Here is a 23498-nt window from a genome sequence, read left to right as displayed (position 1 = left end):
AATAAATACATCCGTCTGAAATTATTAACGTGCAGATCCGTGTTTACAATTCACTGATTTACTACTTACAAGGTGTAAGTGCTCATTACAGCTGAATGATTTAATGAACTATAAATAATAATAATATTCCCAAGCATGATTTTACAAAAAAGCAACAATATTCAATTCAATTTATTTATATACTGCTTTTCACAATGTGCATTGTTCCAAAGCGGCTTTACAGGAGCAAATAAGAAAAACTGAATAACAGAGAAAGTTAAAACACAGCACAGTGCATGGTGTTTACAGGCCAAGCAAGATCATTCTAATAAATAATATTGAATAAATAAATAAATAGATGCAGTCTCCCGGTGAGCAAGCCAACACTGCCCATAATACAATACTTTCTATTGTGATATTATCTTATATCTCATGATTTTGTCATCTGTATAAACCATTTTGCTAAATTTAAACAAGAAAATTAAAATAAAAATCAGAAACCAGAAGTGCTTCAGTTTCCAGAGGCCTACAGTGGATATGCATTTAAATTTTAAACAAAGTTTTAGTGTCCACTAAGATTTTATATTTGAATATTTATATTCCTTTAAGTGCATTGAGCATGCAATCCACTCGATTTCTTTTAACTCTCAGGCCCAGCGCTGCTGCAGTTCCCACGCTTTCTCACTGATCCAGTCCCGGGTTTTCCAGATGGCTGTACGCTCCGTCGTCAGCACTTTAGACAAACGCTCCAGTTTGGGTTGGTTCCGGTCCAGATAAAGCTGTGTGTCATCTCTCATTTGCTTAAGGACTCCGGGTCTGCTTTCATCCAGTGTCACGTCCAAACTCAGCATTGGGTTAAAGCGGAAATACACGTTTGGTGATAAGAGGTCATCCAAAAGAGTGTGTACACCTGAAATATGAACAATCTCAACACTTCAATATACAATGGTTAAAAGCTAAAATTCACCTTAAATTAAATTCCTGTCATTGATTTCTCATGAAAAGTTCCAAACCTTTATACATTTCTTTCATAGAACAAAGTTTTTTGATAGCTTTCCAGTCAGGATACGTACCTTCAGTATCAGTGGCACTGCAAATCAGGTTGCTGATTTTGGCCCTCAGACTTGTGGATGTTGCAGGCCCTCTTCTGGCGTTGTCATAGCGACCGGTTCCTAGTGACAGCACACACTGGAAGGGCTGATTGGGCCACAGCAGTCGGCTTTCATGGACAGCCAGAGCACAGGGGTTATTGACGATAAGACCACCATCCTGAAGAGGGAAGAAAAAATGAACTCCATACAACATATGAAACCACTAGTAGTATGAGTGATGGAATTTGAATGGGTTCATTTGAGTTGCATTCATTTATTATTCTGACCTGGTGTATGTCTCCATGAAGAGGGAACTCTTGGAAATAGCCTGGAGCAGCAGATGAAGACCGGACAGCCTGCCACAGCCGGTACCCTGATCCTCCAGCATAGCGACTCAATGTCCCCGGTGCATGGTTATAGTTTCGGAAGATAAATGCTTTTGGACTTTTCCCCCAGTTCACTACTGCACTTACAGCAGAGACCTGGTCAGGAAGAGAACTGAAGTCAGAACCTCTAGAAAATATGTTTCTATTCCAAAGAAATAACCCTTTTACCTTTGGGCTCAGTCCATCTCTGGCTGTTTTAATCAAAATTTCCTCTCCCATTTTCTCCCTATAATGAACAACAGTTAAATGCAGTAATGCAGTTTATAATCTAGGGGTTTTCTACTTCCAGAGTCTAAATCCAACCTCAAGATCATCTCCCATGTATCTGTGTTGTAGTAAGAATGCGTCCAGCCCATCTTCATAGTACCAACGAGTGGATTTTGTCTAAAAACATCCGACCCAAAATGATGATACATCTCTTCACAGTCATCCAAAGAGATGTGAACCAGACCCAACATGAACGCCAGAACAGCTCCTGGGCAACAAACACAAAGATGGGAAATGCATGATACTGTATACAGCCACAGAAAAAAATAAGAGGCCATTACAAATTTTGGTCATTCTAGTCAAAAGCAATGTGAAAGACTGACAGCACGAGGAGATAGGTTATAACATTTTTTTGTACTTTTCCTAAATACATGTGCAAATATTGCAGTTGTATTGCTTAAAAGTGAATCTGAACTTGTTTTCTTTACAGTATTTGTGGTCTGAAAAATACAGAGCAACTTTACTGTTATTTTGACCTGTTTCTCCAATTTTCATTTTCTGCAAATAATTGCAAATAGAAACAATATTTTTATTAGAAATTTGGAAGAAATATTGTTTGTAGTTCACAAACAAAAATGATCATACCTATACACAAAATGTACATTAAGAAAAACAAAAAATAAGTTTGAAAAAAACCAGAAAAAAAGGTTGTTTAGCAGAGCTACCTGTGCTGACTCCACAAATATAGTCAAAAAGCTGATGGACTTGTTTCCCTGTTTGAGCCTCCAGTTGTTTTAACACCTGAAGTGGAACTAAACCTCTGCAATGAAGAAAACAGATGTAAGAAAATGTTATGTTAGCTTGAATACACTCCTGTCAGATTGTTAATTAAACATGAGTTCTTTTTGTGGATTCATACTTGGTGCCGCCTCCATCAATGGACAGCACCCTGATCCCACAACCTTTGACTGAATCTACATAGCCAATCAGAGCCAGGGTTTCTCTAATAGCTTCTTGAAGTTGCTCATTCATCCAAAAGATCCGCCGCCTCCTAAGAAGTTGGAGTGCTGCTTTTTCCTACAGCATATTTCATCAGAGTAGCATATAAAACTGAATGTATGCAGTAGAGCTGAAAATCTGTTGAAGGGATGTGAGTGTTTTGTACCTGCCAGACAACAGCTTTGCATGCTGGGTACTTAATGAGGTGAGCATTCAGTTCCTCCACACAGGAAGTGATGGATGTGGGCACGATAGCGTCCTGAAGGCTATTTAGAAGGACTTTAGCAGTGTGTTCTGCTTTCCTTCTACCCAAAGCCTTGAAAACAGTTTTACTGCCAATCAATCATTTACTTCTATTGAAAGTGCAGAAATGGTACAAACTTTACTTTTGAGTCAACTTATAACATAAAACTCATACAAAAACACTTACTGTTTTATACAGCATGGTCTCTTGGATCTTCTTATCAGGTGTAGTCTGGTCACTAATGCTGTTGGACCCCATTCCCAGACAACTGCCCACAAGACTTGGTATAGTTGACGGCTTCAACAAGCTCTCAAAAAAGGACACAGGTTTCTCCAGAGTCCCTGTCCCTTCCAGACAACCTCGGTCCAACTCTTCCTCCTCTGCTGTTGCAGATCCATTAAAGTACCGGTTGATGTGGTTGGCCATATATGTGTAATTTTCCCCGAAGCGTGTTGTGAGACTGCTCATGTGAAACAACCCTGGGGATTTGGGATGAGGTGGAGTTGAGTCTTGGGCTCTTTCTAGAAGAGGTCTGTCCAAAAACAATGAAGATTTCAGCATCTGAGCTTCTGTTTGTGAAGCTGGAATTCGATTACGTGGCGACTCCTCAACAGTATCTGCTACTTTTGCCTTAAAATATCTGTTGATGTGATCGGCAAAGTGAAGATATCCTTCCTCCCAGGAATTAGATTCGTTGTTGTTATGAACCCATGCAGCCGATGTTGTTGTTGGGATGCTTATGTTTTGTTGTGTTTGCTCATTTTTCTGACAAGGAGCGTTTTTATTACTAATAATTTTTCTCTTCCCGTTTTTAGTTCTTAACACATCATCTGATGACAGCTCCACATGCATTTGTTTTGTTGGATTTCGAGAGCATACGGAATTAATGTGATTGGCCACATAGCTGTAACCCTCCCCAAATCTGGTCGCTAAGGCACTGATATGGAAGAGCTGTGGTCTGGAGAAGCTTGAGGTCACAGGTGGTCCTTCATACAAATTTAAGGATGCTTCTTGGTCGTGGACAGGTGACCCTAGGAAAGATGTGTTCTTTCCTAAGCACCTTCCTCTGAGAGCTCTTCTCTTTGTTCTTGTGAAGGGTTTTTCCCTCACAGACACTTCCTGGCTGTTATCTAGGACAGAAACCTCTTTTTGTTTGAAATACAAGTTAATGTGCTTGGAGAGACGAATAAAAGATTGTCCCAATCTCAACCTCAATAAATGCAGCCGAAGAGACGTCGTGTTGTTCTGGAGAACTCCAATAGGAGCTTCTGCTTTGAACGTGTCTCTACTGGAGGTCGAGTAAAATCGAAACATCTGAAGCTCCACTTTATTCTCACATTTTATATTTTTGCAGACTCTTCCAGAGGGGGTAATGCTGAAATTCTTAGATCTATAAGATTTTAAAAGGTTTTTCTTTGAGGATTGAGGTGATGAGTAGATGCTCAGGAAAAATGGACTTCTGTCAAGGTGAGGCAAATGTCTAATGTTTGTGAGTAGATATCTCACCTTGCACAACAACCGAAGCCGCCTCGACCAGAGGTGAGCGAGCAGGGTTTTATTGGGGTACCATCCCATACCTGATGAACAGATGGATTTTCACAAATCAAAGCCACTAAACAAGAAAAAAATCTGGACAAGGCCTGAGTGTTTTGGCAGAATCAATCATGGAATATCTATTTAAAAAAACATTTTTCACATATATGAGTAAATTAACCTTTTGTCTAAGAATGTTAAACAGTGAAGTTATTAGAATTCAGTATCTCATGTTTCATATAGTAAAAGGGAAACAAAACACGACTTCTTCACGGCTACTCATGATTTGTGTTTCTACGCCCCCTCCTGGTCAACCATATAACAGCACATTGAAATTCAGACGACATTCAAAGTCACTATCGTTATCTTTGAATCACTTTAATTAACCATATATTTCTTAACTTGCTAATCAAATAAATTGCACTTAATCATTTGAATAGGCACGTAAAAAATACGACCCTAAAGGGTCAACAGCACGCTGGAAGAATTTAGTACTCCCATGAATACCCCAGTCCATATTTATAGACGTCTGTCAGGTCACGTGACAGAGGAGTCTCGGCTCTTTTCTTTACTTTGCTTGCCTGTGTATTGATCTAACCTGATTGACAGGAACCTTTTTTGTGTCTCATGCATGCAGACAGTTCCAAAACATGTCCCTTTCCATGGGCTTAGTGACATGGAAACAGGTGCTCTCTTTGAGTTGCCAGGCATAGTGAAATACTAACCAATAAGCCCAAGGGTCTTCACTTTTGTAATATTTTCTATGATTTAAAAAATGTATAACTTAAATAACGCTTGCATAAGAAAAAAGCAATCTTTAAAAGAAACACACGGTTAACCACTGCTACAATGAACACTTAACCTTGAAGGTGACTTACAAGGTTCTTGGAGCGTAAGAGAATAAACAAAAAAATGTTTGTCTTACCTTCTCATGAAATTGACCAAGAAACAAAATGAATGAATGCTCACTTTTCTTTCAACACACGTACAGTGCTTGTCTTGTGAATAACTTCCAGTGTTGTTTACTGTACATGTGTTACTGTTGTGGTAAGAAATATAATCCCTCCCTTCTCAAAAGTTAAATCCTATTGGTCAGTTTAGTTGGACAATTCATGGCCATTCCTCATTAAAGCACAACCTGTCCTAACGCAGTCCATGACCAGTCAGGAGGAATCTAAATTTAGAAAATGTACCTTCAGAGGTCTTATAAGTGTCAACAGTATCAATTGAAAAACAGGTACATTGTTTATCATACAGGGCTCAGTACTCTGGGCTAGCCTATGCCTGAAGGAGATTTGTAATTTAAAACATACATAAAAAAAGCATTTATTAATCTTCTTCTCCCATGTGAAATACGTCATGCACTAATCTTTGTTTTGAAATCATGAGTTTACATCATTTATAACATGCTTTACTATGGTTATACGACAAAACTGCCCCCAAATCAAAATGGTCCATACATCGTGCAATTTCTGATGGAGTAAACGGTTTACTAGACATACATTCAGCTTTAAAGTCCTGTAAATATCAAATGCAAACAATTAAAGGTTAACAAAAACAATGTCACCACCAATGCTCAAAGTCTTATTCTTCTTTTTTAACACAGCGTCCTGTGGTGCAATTTTCTCTGCCAGTCCACCTGAGTCTATTTCTTGCAAATACTCCGTAGGCTCGGTCCATTAAAGGTCTGATGATGGGGGAAGAGATCAGTCTGCCGAGCCAACCCATGCCAACTGCACTGTACATCACTGCGAATGCTGGCACACCACGGTGGATCTGCCATCAGAAGAACAGCATATTAACAATTTTAGCGGATATTGTACAAAAATTCAATAGATTTAAATGGAGACTTGTGATGCAGTTACTGTCAATGTTGATTTTAATGTAACTGCACATTAACTCGCCTTGTTATTCTCGTCAATCACCGTCATTTCCACCATTGCCGTCTCATAACTGACTCCTTCAAATCTGCTCTCATCGTACTCTGTCAGTGAGATGTCCACAAAGTCTACTTTATCTGTTCTGTTTCTCTGAAGAAACTGAAGAAAGACGATTTCTTTGACGCATATCGGGCATCCTCCATCGTACAGTACCTACAAAAGTGAAACATAACATGTTAAAGATAGAGAATGGTGTGCAGACTGATCTAAGAGAAAGTGTGTTCTTACCCGTACTGCATTACTGGAGCTTTCTTCTCCCGGAAGAGTGCACAACAGTCTGCGTGAACTAAAAACACTCGCTCTGAAACCGATATAACGTAAAGATCCAACAAACGCGGTCAGGACACTCATCTTCTTTCAAATAATTTGCTAAATCACATCAAGTTGCACTTCATCTGCGATGATCCGATGGCTGTTGGCTCACTCGCTGAGGTCATGCTTACACAACAACACGTTTAGGTAACTGTGATGCGAGTTTTTTATTTTTATTTCGGAGCACATATGTGAACTATATATAATCTATTTATTATGAAATTCGAATGGTTATTGTAGGAATTTGATCACCGGTATTATTTGGAACTAATGATAGCGCACACGTGAGATTTTGTGTCAGCGGTACTGGGTCTTTCCAAAATAAAAGTCCCGGAACATCACCCAACACCTTGGAGAGGGGTCTGTCTGGAGCCGATGGGGCGATTTCTAACATTATGTTAAAAAAAATCAGTTGCAGTAACGGATGTTTAAGTTTTGTGGATTTTGCAACTGGTTAAGAAATTATTTTTAAAATCCATCCAGTATTTGGAATCATATATCGGAACATGTTTTCTCACTATTGGGAGGTCTGAAGTTTCTATTATTATGTAACTTAAATATTGAGAAGATCCCCATTTCTCTTTACAATTATCACACACAAGCTTTATTAGCTTAGTTTTTGATATTCAAACATAATTTTTCTCCTACCAGTTACTTTATTTGGAATAATAAGAATATATGTTACAAACATTAGTCTATATTTTTTCGAAAATTGGTTCAACAATGGAATCATATGGGTTAGTCAGTTATTTAATTAGGATGGTTACTTATTTACTTAAGAATTTTGTATAATATTCCAGTTCCTCCAAAACAATTTGCTGCAGTTTTTAGTGCTGTTCCTAACAGTGTCATTTTATTTAAGGGTAATAGAGTTTAAAATTCTGTAATATATCTTCTAGACCCGTCAGACACTTTTGTAGGTGGCATATGTTTTAAGTCCAGACTAGAAAGTAATAGAAATATTCGTTCACTTTTTCTCAAGGATTATGTTTCCATTCCCCAATTCTCCAACAGTTTAGTGGATAATATTGTGTGGAAAAATGTTTGGATTCTTCCTAAGTACTTGCTGGTAAGTAAGGTTAAAGAGATTTATTTTAAGCTTCTTCATCAGTATTATCCTGTTAAATCATTTATTGTGTCAAGATTTAAATGAAATGTAACTGGCAAAAAGTATGAACTTTACCTCAGGAATTCCATATGTACAATAAGTGTCTTTTAAAAGGATACATAGATGCTATCCCACAAAGAGTTTTCTCCGATGGTTTATTTTTGACGACTTTGATGTAAATTGTTCCTTTTGTGGGCACCAAACTGAAGTATTAAGACCTGTTTTCTAAAGTTTGCGTTTTCAGTCCCCTAAAACTTCGTTTCAGTGTAGATGGTCAACCAAAACATTATTTTTAGCATTTTTAGTTGAAAATGGTCTCGTGAAGACGGCCTCTAAGAATCTGTGGAAAATCATATTGGGTGTATTTTCTGGCATAATTCCTAACATTGCCTTGAAATATTAAAATGTTATTCTAGGATATACAGAGTGAAATATCTGATTTTCAACATTATTTTTTCTTGTCAAATATTTTATACATAATTGTAAAGTTTGTAACTGTAAGCCTTTTTATAAGTTGTCTTGAACACTGGAAGTGCCTGCTTTTTTCTCTCATTCAAATCATGCTTTTCAGGACAAATGTATCATATTAATAAAGAATATAATTTATATTAATACGAAAATAAACAATACAACACAAAATGAATAATTTCATCAAGCCACACCTTTATTTCTCTTGGATATAAATTGTACAAACAATAGTCTAGATCAAATCAGCAACGTCTTAATGTGAACCAGTCCCTGATCTCCATCTACATTGTCAATTCCTGTAAAGACAGACAAAACATTAGATTAAGAATGCTCAAAACACCAGTACACGGTGTTAAATGTGTAAACTAATGTCAGAACAGATGAACTGGCTTCAGAGAATATTCAAGAACCGAAGTCATACTTTCAATTCATTACAGAAGAGAATAAAATAAATATTCTTAAATTTTGAAGAGAGAACTTAAATTGTCTAACTCACCATAATAGCATTGACAATGTCGTTATTGTTATTCTTCAGTGCACGCACAGCCTTTGCCCGGGAAACGTTGGCCTGTGACATGACCAGCTCAATGTCCTTAACCTCCACACCGGTCTCATCAACCTGAAAAAGACATAATGACTCAGAATTATATATTTTTTTATTTCATTTCATATTCCTGAGTAGAACACAAAAGACATTGACTGAACAAGTGAAGCACCAATGGCATCACTTAAACTCCTTCATCAAGACATGTCCACCTTAATCTAAAATACATTTTCTGTTACGGAATAAAAGGGAATTTGCACACACCTCTTCCTCTTCACTCTCCTCTTGTACTGTGGGCGTCTGTGTGTTTTCTTGGATGTTTGAAACGGCTTCTCCTTGGACCTTGAACTTCTCTGCAGCTGCCAACTGAGCTTGCTGTGACAGGTCTTCAATCTGGAAACAACAGAAACCATCAGGATCTGATCTTGCTTATATATTTTCAATAACAGCAACACTAGTGCCACAGTTTCCTCTCTCAGGACCGAAAGTTTTGCTTCAGACTCCGAACAAAAATTAGTTTATGAACTACCATGTCCAGATAAAAAAGTGCTTTAACCATTTTAATTTCCTTCCTTTACCTTAGCCTCGCCAAAGACGATGTAAGTATCTGAAGCTGGACTTTTGTAGACATCTGGTTTGGTGATGACAAAGAGAATATTCTTGGACTTGCGAATGGTTACCCTGGTAACACCGGCAACTTGTCTCAACCCCAATTTGGACATGGCCTGGCCAAAAGAAAAACAAGGGAAAAGTTCAAAATAACAGCACAGGTTCGCAACAAAGGACAAGCTGTTTTATTGACATATGTACGATTTCTTGTCAGCTGCGACATGACAAACCTTCCTGGCTTTCTTTTCGCTTCTGCTCTGTTTTGCTTTGCTGACAGGTTCCTCGTCGATTTCAGCAGCTGCTGCAAGCTGTGAAAGACAGATGAAGTTACAAGTCAATTCTGAAAGGCTGCAATGTGCTTAAACTCTACACATCAAAACAGGAGGAATGAATCCAGAGTTTGAGCACTTTACATCAAATGAAGTATTAATAAACCCATGTACTAATGCCTTTTATAAATAATTTGAGCATCTACAAGAAGCAAGTGATGTCATTATAAAAAATGGATGTTTAAGGATATGTTACCTGTGCCTGCTGTGTTTGTGTCTGTGCTTGTGCAGAGTCCTGCTCCTCCAGGTCAGGAACAGATTCATCGCTGTCCGATTCAGTTCCAGACCCTAAAAAAGGCAGGTATCATTTCAGTTAAAGCCATTTGACACATGCTTCAACAAATCTGGATGGAAGAATTTAAACCAAGATCATAGCGTTTCAATTTAACAAAAAAATGCAAGACAGAAGTATATCTGAAAAGAACCATTTTAACTAATTCTGATAACTTAAATGATCAATGTCATCTCTATGTTGATAAGCTCAACTTCAACTAGGTGTGGGAATCTCTAGGCACGTCACAATGCGATGCAGATTCAGAGGGCTGCGATGTGATGATTTTTCCTATACACATGGTATTTTACTTACTGTGCGACTATTACAATCAAAGTATTTGTAATTCCAATATCCTTTATTAATAAAACAAATGGAAGTGATTTGGGAAGTCAATTAGAAGGTAACATTTGCCAGCATTGCAAAGAACCAACAGGAAAATAGTGACTGCCCTCAGTGCCCTGTATCAGCATACAGAATGCAGTGTATTTATGCAGACTTCAGCAAGTAATAATGTAAAATAACAGACTTTTAGGCAACATCATCCTGTTATGTGCAGTGAGCAATACAGTCCTTCAGAAGAAGAAAAATATAAAACTTTGAACCAGCAGCTCTAAACAAAAAATTATTGCGGACTGCAGCATATTCTGAATAACTAGTAACAAACTAAGCTGCTCTTAAAATTAATTAACTTACAGTAATAGACTTCATACCATCATCCTCCAGTTATGTGCAATGACTGCCTGATATGTGAATGACTGCAGGATGCTCCGATGAGCCTTATGACTTAAATATGGTTTCTCATGGTTGTCGTGTTTACAAAATATTTTTAGATCAGCTTGACACAATTTGCATGTAGTCAGAGTCTTGTCGACACCATTTATACCTTCAGCTTCATAATGCTTCCATACATGAGCTTTTAATGTAAACTGAGCAGGTAGGATTTCTTTCTCCGCCATCTTCGTCTTCTCTTATGTGCACCCCTAACTTCCACCTGTTAAATTCCTATTCATATTACTTTTAGCCTGTTTGCAGTTGACTGAAACACTAGCTGCCCTGCAAGTCTCACATTTTTGAATATAAACAGTCCAGTCATCATTAAAGAACACTTTGTATTGTCTACATGAATTTAAAAACCTGGAGTTATCTGTTAATTTGGAAACACACACAACTGGAAAGTACACCGACATGAATAAAACAGACAGACAGAGAGGTACCCTTGTCGTTCTTGATGACTGGCTCCAGCACAGATGGGGCTTTAACTGGTGGGGGAACAGGGGCAGATTCAACTTTAGGGGCAGGGACAGTCTCCACTTTATGAGCTTTAGTTGGTTCGGCTTTAGGGGCAGCAGCAGCCTTAACTGTAGGAGCAGGAGTGACTTCTGCTTTAGGGGCTGCCTCAGACTTGGCTTTAGGAGCAGGGTCACACTTCGCTTTAGATGTAGGCTCAGCTTTAGATTTAGGCTTATCAGCTTTAGGGGCAGGGCTAGCCTCGGGTTTAGCATTAGGTACAGCATCAGCTTTGGATTTAGGAGCAGCTTCGGCTTTAGCTTTAGGAGCAGGCTCGGCTTTAGCTTCAGGAGCAGGCTCGGCTTTAGCTTCAGGAGCAGGCTCGGCTTTAGCCCCAGGAGCAGGCTCGGCTTTAGCCCCAGGAGCAGGCTCGGCTTTAGCCCCAGGAGCAGGCTCGGCTTTAGCCCCAGGAGCAGGCTCGGCTTTAGCCCCAGGAGCAGGCTCGGCTTTAGCTTAGGAGCAGGCTCGGCTTTAGCTTAGGAGCAGGCTCGGCTTTAGCTTTGGGAGCAGGCTCGGCTTTAGCTTTGGGAGCAGGCTCGGCTTTAGCTTTGGGAGCAGGCTCGGCTTTAGCTTTGGGAGCAGGCTCGGCTTTAGCTTTGGGAGCAGGCTCGGCTTTAGCTTTGGGAGCAGGCTCGGCTTTGGGAGCAGCCTCGGCATTAGCTTTAGGAGCAGCCTCGGCCTTGGGAGCAGGCTCGGCTTTGGGAGCAGGCTCGGCTTTGGGAGCAGGCTCGGCTTTGGGAGCAGGCTCGGCTTTAGCTTTAGGAGCAGGCTCGGCTTTAGCTTTAGGAGCAGCATCGGCTTTAGCTTTAGGAGCAGCATCGGCTTTGGGAGCAGCATCGGCTTTGGGAGCAGGCTCAGCTTTAGCTTTGGGAGCAGGCTCAGCTTTAGCTTTGGGAGCAGGCTCAGCTTTAGCTTTGGGAGCAGGCTCAGCTTTAGCTTTGGGAGCAGGCTCAGCTTTAGCTTTGGGAGCAGGCTCAGCTTTAGCTTTGGGAGCAGGCTCAGCTTTAGCTTTGGGAGCAGGCTCAGCTTTAGCTTTGGGAGCAGGCTCAGCTTTAGCTTTGGGAGCAGGCTCAGCTTTAGCTTTGGGAGCAGGCTCAGCTTTAGCTTTGGGAGCAGGCTCAGCTTTAGCTTTGGGAGCAGGCTCAGCTTTAGCTTTGGGAGCAGGCTCAGCTGTAACTTTAGGAGCAGGATCATCTTTAGCTTTAGGAGCAGGCTCATCTTTAGTTTTAGGAGGAGGCTCAGATTTAGCTTTAGGAGCAGCCACAGCTTTGGGTTTAAGAGCAGGTTCAGCTTTGGGTTTAAGAGCAGGTTCAGCTTTTGGAAAAGCCTTCGTGTTAGGAGCAGGCTCCACTTCTGTTCTAGGGGCAGGGGCTGCTTTTTGGACAGGCTTACCTTTGGGGGCAGAAGCAGACTTTGCTTTAGGGGCGGTTTTAGGGGAGGACTCAATGATTGTGACAGGTTCAGTTTTAGGAGCTGCTGGAGTGACTACAGGAATTGTGGTAGGTGGCATAGGGGGGAAAATGGGCAGTTGATTCTCAGGTGGTATAAGTGGTGGAAGATCATCATCATCTAATGCTGCAGGCACAACCTTGGGAGCAGTCTTTGGGGGGGCAGTAACAGCCAGGGAGGGCTTATCTTTTGAAGCCACAGAGGCTGGCTTTACATTAGGCTTGGGTTTATCAGGTTTTGCAATTGCCTCAGGGGCTTCTACTTTTGGAAGTTCAGCCACCTTGGGTGGACTGGAGGCCATCTCTTCTGTAAATGACCGAGGAGCAGGGGCAGCAGACTTTGAGGTTACTTTGAAAGCCACAGGAGCTACAGCAACTTTGGGAGAGACAGGGGAAGCAGGTGCATCTTTAGCTGTTTCTACCTCTGGTGCTGGTAAAAATGATTGCGAAGCGACAACTGGTTCATTCTCTTGAGCAGGTTTATCAGCAGGTTTGAAATTCTTTGCTTTCTGTTGCTTCCCCTGTTTGCCAGCTTTTACAACCCTGGGAGCACTTTGCCCAGTGACCGGGGAGTCCGCTGGAGGAGAAGCCAGGGGGGAGCAAGGTGGGGTAGCATGAGGTACAGAGGCAGGTTTTGGAGAGGTCGGGGAGCTTGAGGCAGATAAAGAGGAGCGTTTCCTGCGTCCAGAAGGAACGGGTTTAGGAGCAGTAGTGTGAGGAGATGTGGACAGCTTAGGGTTATTCTTGCCCTCTTTAGGCTTTGCCTTAGAGGAAGCAGGGGCCACGGCGGCAGGACCAGCGGGTGTGGCTAATGGAAATAAATGTATTTAAGTGATTTTTGGTAAAGTTGAATAGTGTCAATTTTCACTTCCATGCCGGTTATAAGGGATGCTCTCAAACACAAAGATGTTAAAATGCATCACAAAACATTTCAGAACTGACAAGACTGTCTACACGCATATTTGGCTTACTAATTTCAAAATCAAACCCAAGGCACCTCAGAAAACTGGTGCCCCCACTCAACACATGCAAACACCAGCCACATACTGCCAAAGACAGACAGTACCTAAAAACATCTCAAACAAAACATTGATATTATATGTACATTAACTTGTAACTATTGTACATTGAGATATATATATTACATGTGCTATGAAAAAAGAATAAATTTACCAGTGGAGCACGCGTGCGATACAGGTGGTCGTGTGCATAAGACAGAGCTGTGTGTTTGTCGTTGTGTTTGTCTGTGTGAGACGTAAATCAATGGCACACCACTATTTGACTTCGTTTTCATTTATTTTGCGAGTGGAACTCATTTTCCGGCTGCACGGAGTCCATTTAATAGATGCAGACTCGAGGATGCAGAATCCTGTCATTTACATGTTGCTGTTCTGAATGTCTGTGTGAATGAGTTGAACAGTTTAACGGATTACACACGTGACGTTCGTGGATTTGTGGGTCTCACTGTGTGAGGATATGAACACACAAACTTCATCATCTCCAATTGACTTGAGCTTATTTCACACGCATTTTAGTCTTAGAGTAAAGAGGCAGTCAAACACAGACTTAAAGGCAAGCCCCGTCTCGACAAACTGCCAAAATAAATGTCCTGTTAACTTGAACACTCAGATGAATAAAATCTGTAGTGTACTATAGTGTTTGCTATAGATCATTTCACAGAATTAAGTGTTTTATTTCACGGTAACAATATATTTAACTGTGACCATCTATTTTATTTATATACCTTATACCAATTTTTCTTCGATTGATTTCCTTTATTTGTATACTAGAGTACATGTAAATGCTCACCATATAGTTAAAATGTTATGAAAATGTAAAGATATCAAATTAAGTTCTGATAATGAGATTTATTATTAATTTATATTTATCTTCTAGCTATATCATATATACATGTATACAGTAGGAAGATAGACAACATGTATAACAATGAAGCTTGAATAGAAGCACAAACAATGAAAGTACAGTATACGACTGGTGTTATAAACTGGTGTTGTAGGTTTTTATTGCTCTTCACACTCTATTAGACTGCGCTTTTAGTTTGTTGCGACTCTCTGTCTTTATGTTTGTTTATTCTCGCACATGTCTTTGCACTATGGGTCTCTGGTGACTCCACATGTGTCTCCCAGTAGCAGCGCTCACATGGCGAGCATCATTGCGCGTATACCGCAAGTTTCGCCTTGGCTTACCTTAAGTTCAACTATTAACAGCATTATAACGCGACCTGACTTCTGAAATACCTGATAATGAGCTTTTTATATGCACCTGCTCGAGCACTGCGGGCAAGAGAGAAAGCACCAGACTGGAGCGGATCACCTAACTACAGACTGAAAGAAGGTCAAAAGAATGTTTGATTTGTTATGGGTTAATTAAGTCACATGTTTCTTTCATCATGACACCCAACTTGCAGAGCGCAGACTTAACCACGTCTACTTATTTACATGCCGCATAATACACGGAATAGAAAGATCTCTTCCGTTTGACATTTTATTCTGCGGTAACAGAATATTCCACCTAGCCATACCTGTGGTCATTAAAGATAATATGGCATTTGTAAACTAGTAGTTTGACTTCATGAAGCACTACGCAGAACGTAAATCACTCATAAATAACATTTTAAGTGAAAATATATCTTTGGCAGGGCAAAAATTACCCTGTGAAATTTTACCTCGCACATTTATTTTGCTGCAGTCTAGAGCCCTGTTTATCCACCCTTAGGTCATTCAAAACCAGTATATGACTCTTCTTTCTGTGGACCACAATAGATTGAGAAACGTTGCTGTAATTTTGTGTCCATACAATAAAAGTCAAAGGCGGCCAGTAATGTTTGGTTTTCGTTGTTCTTCAAAATATCTACTTAAGTGCTCAGCAAAAGAAAGTCATCCGAGTTTGGAATGACATCCGAGTAAAACAAATCATGGGGGACTTTCAAGAACACAATCCAAGGCTATTGCACATTTGTGATTGAAATGGCTTAACTTGTCTACTTGCATCAAAAGCTCACCTCTGAAAATGAATTACTATGCTACGCAGCAAAGTCACTAACTTTTGGGGCATGCTCTTGCTGTAGGTCAGTACGTGATCAAAAAAATATAGATGGCCATTAAAATAAAGTTCAAGAGACAATTCTCGTAAACAGATTCTTAAAGACACTTATATTTTATTTTCTTGCCCCCATAAAGATTACTCAGAACTTAAACACTTAATCCAACCAATTATTTCAATACGCCGTATATACAAAGAACTTTAATGTTAAAGCTAGGATCGATCAAGTTTAGTAGAAAGTTAGCAAAACATTCATGCAGATTCAGCTTGACCATGTTCCAGCACATATGCAGCAATATACATGCTTACAAAGCAACACCTCAACTTCAGTCAGCACACAATCACACAAGGTGGTCCTGGATCACTTTGTTTCAAAACTAAGCGTATTTCAATATCATTACTAATTAGCGTTTCTAAACCACATAATAGAAATACCAAGTCACAGGTATTTCTGCTACTTAGATTAGTTCTTTTAATCTAGGGAGGGGCTCAAGCACACTGACCTAACAACTTTAGGTGGAGAAAAACTGACTCAAACATCATTCCCACCCCAAAAAACATGACACCAACCCAACCAGAGAAACTAGCTTCAAGTCCCAACAGCAGTTGGTTGAGGTCCATAAAAAACCTGATTGGACAAAACAGGTGCCAAGGCACAACAAATGGTCTGTTCAATTTTCCAAAAGCTTCTTTAGATTGAGAAACCTGATTAAATAACAGCAGTGAAGTTCCAGGACCCCTAACAGTGACTACATTTACATGGACATCAGCAATCTAACTATTTACCTTATTATGACCAAGACAGCATTATGATTATGGTGTTTACACAAGTTGCTTTAAAAATATACCTTTCATGTTCCCGATTTACATGTTCAATGATCGATTATACGTCCTTAAACAGCATACGTCATTTTACATCCCCAGGCGACACTATCCAATATTCCATCCAGAACCCCATTCCTGCGCTTACGACCACCAAGGCACTTCATTACATCAATTTATTTAAGAATTGTAAACATCATCCACATTTACCGTTTGATGTGTACATGTCTATACTGAACTTTCATAATGGGACTAAAATGTAAATACTCCACAGGTCTTAATTTGATTTGTGTTTACTACGTTTATGACTTTATACGGATTAAGGTACTCAAAAAGCTCCGTTTGCATGGTCAATTTCTTAATCAGAGTATTGTCTTAATCTTGTTAATAGTGAAATATCGATGTCCATGTAAACCTGGTCAATTTGATCTCAGACATGCACATTTATTAACAGTACTCACCTGTCTCAGCTTGAGGATGCTGTAACTCCTGCTCTGTAACAGGGACAGTTTCTGTGGCTTCGCCTGGCATTGTGGACTGCAACAGAAAATGAAGATGTTTTCAACAACAAGTTTCAGTCTGTAGTTTTGTGTCTAGTCTGCTTTTTTATAAGGCAAACTGAGCCTGCGCTAGGCCTCTTCCTGCCAGGCCTGGGTTGTCAGATATCTCACTGCCAGCTGAATTAACCCATCTGGCGTCTTCGCACAAGATAGTGTTGAGCTTTTGTGACTTATGTCAGAAGTACTGAAACTCTGAGGTCAATGAATCTCAAACGCAAACTACGGCAACTCTTAAAGTGTCATATCTACACAAAGACCTCGCTTACAAGGCCTTTCGGGGAGCGCGTGGAGTGGGATGCGACTTTTTCACGTGTATAACGGAACCGCACGGTCACGCTGTTGCCGTTTTATGAGAAACTCGTCTGGGAAACTCAAAACAAACCCACGTGGATAAACAATACGGTAAACGACTTCGTACTCTTTAAAATGTGATGCTACGACAGCAGATGGATGTATCCTAATTTATTTGAATAGCTTATTAAGCAGCCGAGATCAACTTTTCAGTCAATGACTACTAGCAAACAACGAACCCCCCATTCACTACGTCAAACACGTTCTACATATATGATGTTTATAATTTGGGATTTGAAAAATAGGAAAAAAAAACAGATTTTAACACTTCTTTAGAAAGAAAGCACACAGCTCGAGACCCAACATAGTACAGCACTGCCTCCTGTTCCCCCATTTTGAACAGTCAGCCGGTTGTATTCCTTAAAACAGTTCTTTTAAAAACATGCCTAATAAATAAATGTTGACAATTTAGCATCGACAAATACTAAAACATACAATTGCGTACGGTTTGAAAGACCCAAATACATAAAAGAACGTCGGATTACAATAGATTTAAAACAGAACTACTCACTAGTTCGAGGCACAGGATCCAAGATGGCTGTGAGAGAGAATTTCTGACCTTTGCGTCGCTCTGATGTCACAACGTTTACTTCCGGTCTGCGCAGGAAGTTGCTCCTGGATACACTGCTTACTGATAGAACAACCGCATATTTAGGTAAATGTTGTTTTTATACGCTCTTATTTGAACACACACGGTGCTCGTGTTTAATTCATAAATGGCACACGATAGGAAATTCACAATAAGTGAATTATAGTTACTAAATTACAGAATCGCTAACCGAAAAATCGATTAAATTAGCAGCTCTTATGCTAACATGGGCTGCGTTTACCAAAAGCACCTTAAATTGATCGTAGAACCATTAACACCAATGGAGGTACGATCAACGTAGGCTTACAATGCTTTTGGGAAACGCAGCCCTGGTTATTTTTCTAGCATTAAGGTTTGCTTGACGTCATGACATTATAATAAAACTCATGCCTTTATGACAGGTGTTTATCATATGTGTGTTTTATGTGAGAAAACGAGCTGTCTTTGGTTTTAAATGTCAATAGTAAATTTAATACTTTAAGATCAGACAAGATGTGCATTCATATTAATATATACCTGCTGATGCACTGTTTTACCTAACCCACTGTGTCAACTTTTATTACTACAGAACGATGTCTATGTCCCATCTGTATGGGCGTAGAGGCGGTGAGGAGGAGGAACATGGAGTGGAAATTGAAAAGTTTGAGGTGACTGAGTGGGACCTGGCCAATGAGTTCAACCCAGACAGACGCAGGTACAGACAGACCAAAGAAAAAGCGACTTATGGGATCTGGGCGGAACATGACTCTGATGATGAGAGGCCAAGCTTTGGAGGCAAAAAGTATGCTGTTGTTCTTTTTACTATCCAATATTTAAGTTGATCTCAAACTAGATGAATAATAAATGAACTCTTGAATACATATTTCTTGGCCCTATTCATTTTGTTCTAATATAGTACTTGACATTCCTCTTACATGTCTTGCAGGTAACATTACAATTGGTGTTAAGGAGATATAAATGTTTTGAATCTATGAAATATGGTAATATACAGTTTTAAATTTGTAACTACACAGATCAAAAGACTTTACAGCTCCTGTGAACTTTGTAAGTGCTGGCCTACGAAAGACTGCAGCTGAAGAGAAGGCAGAACCGGAAGGTTCCGATGACTCCAATCGAGGTGGAGATACACCACCTCCAGCCCGCACTGCATTTCCCAAAAAAATCAAAACGGTACAGCGATATACCTGCAAATGCAACTACAGCTACTTTGCTTTTTGAGTTTCAAGAACCGGGTAGTAATATCTGTCCTTTACATCTGTTGTTAGGGTGGAAGCTTTAAGACATCCCAGAGATTTGCAGGTGGTATCAGAACAGGGAAAGACCTTGGGTCCTGGGAAAAGCACACCCGAGGCATTGGTCAAAAACTTCTACAAAAGATGGGCTACGTTCCAGGAAAAGGGCTTGGAAAAAATGCTCAGGGTAAAAGAATCGATTTTTATACCTATAATTGTTTCGCTTGTGCACATTTATCCTGTTGTGAAGTGTCATATTGTAATTCTGTTTTATTTTAATGGATTTAAATGGTCTCCTGATATTTGTATATCTTTGTGTTCAGGTATTCTGAATCCAATTGAGGCTAAGTTGCGAAAGGGGAAAGGAGCTGTTGGTGCGTATGGGAATGAAAGGACCCAGCAATCCTTGCAGGATTTCCCTGTTGTAGACTCTGAGGAGGAGGAGGAGAAAGTAAGTAGTTTGTAGTAGTGAGACATGTGGCTAATGAACACAAAGGTGTAACCAGTGCCTAACCTGTACACAAACCTAACAACATACACTCTATGACACAATGTATTTACTTTTATATTCAATAATAATGACAGCATTTAACTATCTAGTCACTCAATCTTTACAGGAATTTCAGCGAGAATTGGGGCAATGGCGGAAGGATCCGGGAGAAAAAGTAGCCAAGAAAAAGCCCAAGTACTCTTACAAGACTGTGGATGAACTGAAAGCTCACGGCAAACTGACCAACAGGACCATGAGCAGACCTGCAGGGGAACTGGCACAAGTGAAGGTGAGAGAGCAGCAGGTTTAGAGTAATAATCAAAAAACAATACAGTGCACCTCATAGAAATAACTAATCTCTCTTGTGTTTCAGGTGATAGATATGACAGGCAGAGAACAGAAGGTATATCACAGCTACAGTCAAATGAGTCAAAAACATAGCGTGCCCGAGGAGGCTTCAATGAGCGAGAGCACCAGAGAACAAAAGAGTTCTGGTTTTGCTCTCCCGGAGCTGGAGCACAATCTCAAACTGCTCATTGAGCTCACGGAGCAAGATATTCTGCAGGTACAGTACAATACAAATATAACTGTGTGATGGCTGCAGACAGCTGTCGCTCAGTTTGACATTTTGTCATTGTCAGTAGACACTACAGCAGTGGTTGTCAAATGTTCGGAAGTATCACAAAAAGTATTTGTGTTATGTATGTAGAGTGCACGGCGTCTGCAGTATGAGAAAGACACAGTGGTCACCCTCACCCACGAGAGCGATGCCCTGCAGGGCAGACTGACTGAGGAGGAACAGGCTCTTGGGCGGCTAGAACAGGTGCTGGACCTGGTAGAGCGTTTTGAGGCGGGTAAAAATGAGGTCAGTCCTGCGCTCAGCCTTCAGGAGTGTGCCAGGGTCTTCCAGCAGCTTCAGACGGAATTCTATCAGGAGTATAAAACCTTGGGATTGGGAGATTTAGCTGTGTCTGTTGTGCATCCCCTGCTGAAGGAGAAACTCTGCAACTGGGATCCGCTCAAGGTGAAAAGTTCACATTCATTATAGTGTCTACAACAGTCTCATTTGATCTGACAATTGTTTATCTGTTCTGACAATTCTGTCTAGTCACAGAAAAACTAAGAAACATAAAAGTATTTTAAGTGAGCTGAAAATGGCATTATTGTGATACATACATACAGATAAACAAATTTAAAGGGATAGCTCGCCTCAAATGGAAATTCTTTCATCATTTACTCCCCCATAAATCAATCCACACCTGTATGACTTTCTTTCTTCTCTATAACACAAAAGAATATATTTTAAAGAACCTTGGTGCTCCAACAACATTGGCTCCATTAACTTCCATTGTATGGACACAAAACCACATATCTTTTGTGTACCACAGAAGGTCTTGAATGACAGCAAAAAAATAACTGATGACAGAATTATTAATATATTTAATATGTCAGCTCTAATCTTTACTCTATTTATCGGTCTCCTATATAGGACTGTTCAGACGGTTTGGAGGATGTTGGTCAATGGAGGGCCATTCTTGAAAACGTTCAGGCTTTTAACAGTGGACCAGACAGTTCTCAAATGGACCCCTACCACAGGTAAACCATATCGGAGTCATTTGCATGTGGTGTGTGACAACAGGTTTTTTAAACGGGTGTTTTTGTGTGGGCACAGGTTGATATGGGAGGTGTGGGTTCCAGTCATGAGGATCTGTGTGTCTCAGTGGCAACCCAGAAACGTGGGGCCCATGGTGGACTGTGTGGAATGCTGGGCACCTGTGTTACCGCTGTGGATTCTGGACCATGTCGTGGAGCAGCTTATTTTCCCACGACTCCAGAGAGAGGTTTGTGTTGTTTAATGAACAAATTACAGTGTGTGTTTCCTTTGCAAATGTATAAATGGGTAGCCCTTACTCTGTTTATGCATAGGTGGACAGTTGGAACCCTCTGACAGACACGGTCCCCATCCATTCGTGGATTTATCCTTGGCTTCCCCTGATGCAATCCCGCCTCGAGCCTCTCTACGCACCCATCCGTAGTAAACTTGCCCATGCCCTGCAGCGCTGGCACCCCAGCGATTCCTCCGCAAGACTCATTCTACAACCCTGGAAAGATGTCTTTACACCTGGGGCTTGGGAGGCTTTTATGGTCAAAAATATTGTCCCAAAACTTGGTATGTACTCCTTCAACGGATTATCAGACTTTACGCTGCATGTGTCATGTGTAAAGTGGGGTCCTAACTCTTTGCTGGTATATTTTAGCTCTGTGTTTGGGAGAGTTGGTGGTGAATCCTCATCAGCAGCTGTTGGAGCCATTTAACTGGGTGATGGACTGGGAGGGCATGCTGTCTCTCTCCAGCATGGTGGGACTGCTGGATAAGAACTTCTTCCCCAAATGGCTACAGGTCAGGAAACCTTATTTAATGTGAAAGTTCACCCCCCCATTTTTTTTCATTTATTCTCACTTGTGTTGATGCAAACCTGGATGACTCTTTCTTCTGTGACATGTTAGAAAAGATCTTGTGAACATGAGAAATGGCTCAGTGGTTTTGTGTTTATCATATTGGAATTCATTGGGATCCTTTGTCGTTTGGTACCACCATTCATAAAAATATCTTCTTTGGTGTTCTGCAGAAGAAAGTCATACCGGTTTGGAATTACATGAGAATGTGTAGATGATGAAAGAATCCTTTCTTGTTTATCTATTTACTGTAAGTCATTTAAAAGGTCAGGACACAGTTAAAATACAAAACTTTGTACCTTGGGTGTGATCCAAACATAATATTCTTTAAACTAAATACGTGTTTGTCGTTTCCCGTTGCAGGTGTTGTGTTCCTGGCTCAGTAACAACCCGAACTATGAAGAGATCACAAAATGGTATCTAGGATGGAAGAGCTTGATCTCAGAGAATCTTCTCAGTCACCCAGTGGTCAAAGACAAACTGAACGAGGCTCTTGACATCATGAATCGTGCCGTTGCCTCTGGACTGGGTCAGTAATTGTTTTGCTTTATGTTCATTCATATGTCTCTTTCTTTCTTGTCTTTACGTTCTACTCTATATGTACTGTATCAACTCTATAACCTCCTCTTTTCTTATAGGTGGTTACATGCAGCCGGGAGCAAGGGAGAACATAGCATACCTGATTCAGACAGAGAGAAGAAAAGATTTCCAATGCGAGCCTCTGCCAGAGCGCCGGGAAGTGGAGAATTCCACCCCGCGTCCACCAGGCACCGCCCAAGTACCAGCATCGGTACCCACCAACTTTAAAGACCTAGTCCAAGCCAAGGCTGAGGAGAACGGCATCGTCTTCATGCCACTTGTGGCCAAGCGGCATATGGGCAAACAGTTATTCACATTTGGTAGGATAGTCATCTACATTGAGCGTGGAGTGGTCTTCGTCCAAGGCGAGAAAACCTGGGTCCCAACGTCACTACAGAGCCTAATTGACATGGCCAAATGAGACTGATGTTTGATCAAAAAGAATTCAAACTTGTTTAAAAGTGCTTAAATGTTCCAGTGTAGTTTGACTCTGGCTGTATTGAATTTGTCATAATATTTTTATACTGTGAAAGAACTGGTTTCGAAATAAATGAGTGCTTAAAACTATGATTGACTTGTTTTTAGCTATCATTGGCT

At 40.4% G+C, this 23498-nt stretch overlaps 4 protein-coding genes across 5 annotated transcripts; 1 reads left to right on the top strand and 3 right to left on the bottom strand.

Annotated features, from left to right (window-relative positions):
- Window positions 1-22: 22 nt before the first annotated feature.
- On the bottom strand, window positions 23-5643 carry LOC130408785 (calcium-independent phospholipase A2-gamma-like). 2 transcript variants are annotated; one of them, XM_056732207.1, is made up of 11 exons: window positions 5365-5643; window positions 4413-4483; window positions 3093-4296; window positions 2829-2978; window positions 2583-2740; window positions 2389-2483; window positions 1760-1931; window positions 1625-1682; window positions 1358-1552; window positions 1053-1248; window positions 23-889 (listed from the first exon to the last, which is right to left on the bottom strand). In XM_056732207.1, exons 3-11 carry the CDS (start codon window positions 4218-4220, stop codon window positions 627-629), a joined length of 2415 nt encoding a protein of 804 aa, XP_056588185.1. In that variant the 5' UTR covers window positions 4221-4296; window positions 4413-4483; window positions 5365-5643; the 3' UTR covers window positions 23-626. The 2 variants fall into 2 exon arrangements, with proteins under 2 accessions (XP_056588185.1, XP_056588184.1); XM_056732206.1 differs by having other exon boundaries at window positions 3093-4483.
- Window positions 5644-5749: 106 nt separating this feature from the next.
- On the bottom strand, window positions 5750-6989 carry LOC130408837 (uncharacterized). Its single transcript, XM_056732288.1, has 3 exons — window positions 6608-6989; window positions 6344-6532; window positions 5750-6215 (listed from the first exon to the last, which is right to left on the bottom strand). The coding sequence occupies exons 1-3, from the start codon at window positions 6728-6730 to the stop codon at window positions 6024-6026; spliced, it is 504 nt and encodes a 167-aa protein (XP_056588266.1). The 5' UTR covers window positions 6731-6989; the 3' UTR covers window positions 5750-6023.
- A 1453-nt stretch (window positions 6990-8442) lies between these two features.
- On the bottom strand, window positions 8443-18141 carry naca (nascent polypeptide associated complex subunit alpha). Its single transcript, XM_056732285.1, has 8 exons — window positions 18066-18141; window positions 17105-17180; window positions 9946-10037; window positions 9651-9728; window positions 9390-9536; window positions 9076-9204; window positions 8764-8886; window positions 8443-8563 (listed from the first exon to the last, which is right to left on the bottom strand). The coding sequence occupies exons 2-8, from the start codon at window positions 17172-17174 to the stop codon at window positions 8549-8551; spliced, it is 654 nt and encodes a 217-aa protein (XP_056588263.1). The 5' UTR covers window positions 17175-17180; window positions 18066-18141; the 3' UTR covers window positions 8443-8548.
- Window positions 18109-23468, top strand: tfip11 (tuftelin interacting protein 11). Its single transcript, XM_056732212.1, has 14 exons — window positions 18109-18209; window positions 18712-18924; window positions 19157-19313; window positions 19409-19562; window positions 19699-19826; window positions 19993-20154; window positions 20239-20430; window positions 20575-20889; window positions 21355-21461; window positions 21538-21706; window positions 21792-22035; window positions 22124-22266; window positions 22686-22851; window positions 22961-23468. The coding sequence occupies exons 2-14, from the start codon at window positions 18716-18718 to the stop codon at window positions 23320-23322; spliced, it is 2508 nt and encodes an 835-aa protein (XP_056588190.1). The 5' UTR covers window positions 18109-18209; window positions 18712-18715; the 3' UTR covers window positions 23323-23468.
- The last annotated feature ends 30 nt before the right edge of the window (window positions 23469-23498 follow it).

The sequence above is a fragment of the Triplophysa dalaica genome, chromosome 20 (assembly GCF_015846415.1).
Source record: "Triplophysa dalaica isolate WHDGS20190420 chromosome 20, ASM1584641v1, whole genome shotgun sequence".
NCBI lineage: Eukaryota > Metazoa > Chordata > Actinopteri > Cypriniformes > Nemacheilidae > Triplophysa > Triplophysa dalaica.
The sequence above is the reverse complement of the archived record's forward strand: the minus strand, read 5'-3'. Positions and strand labels throughout refer to the sequence as shown.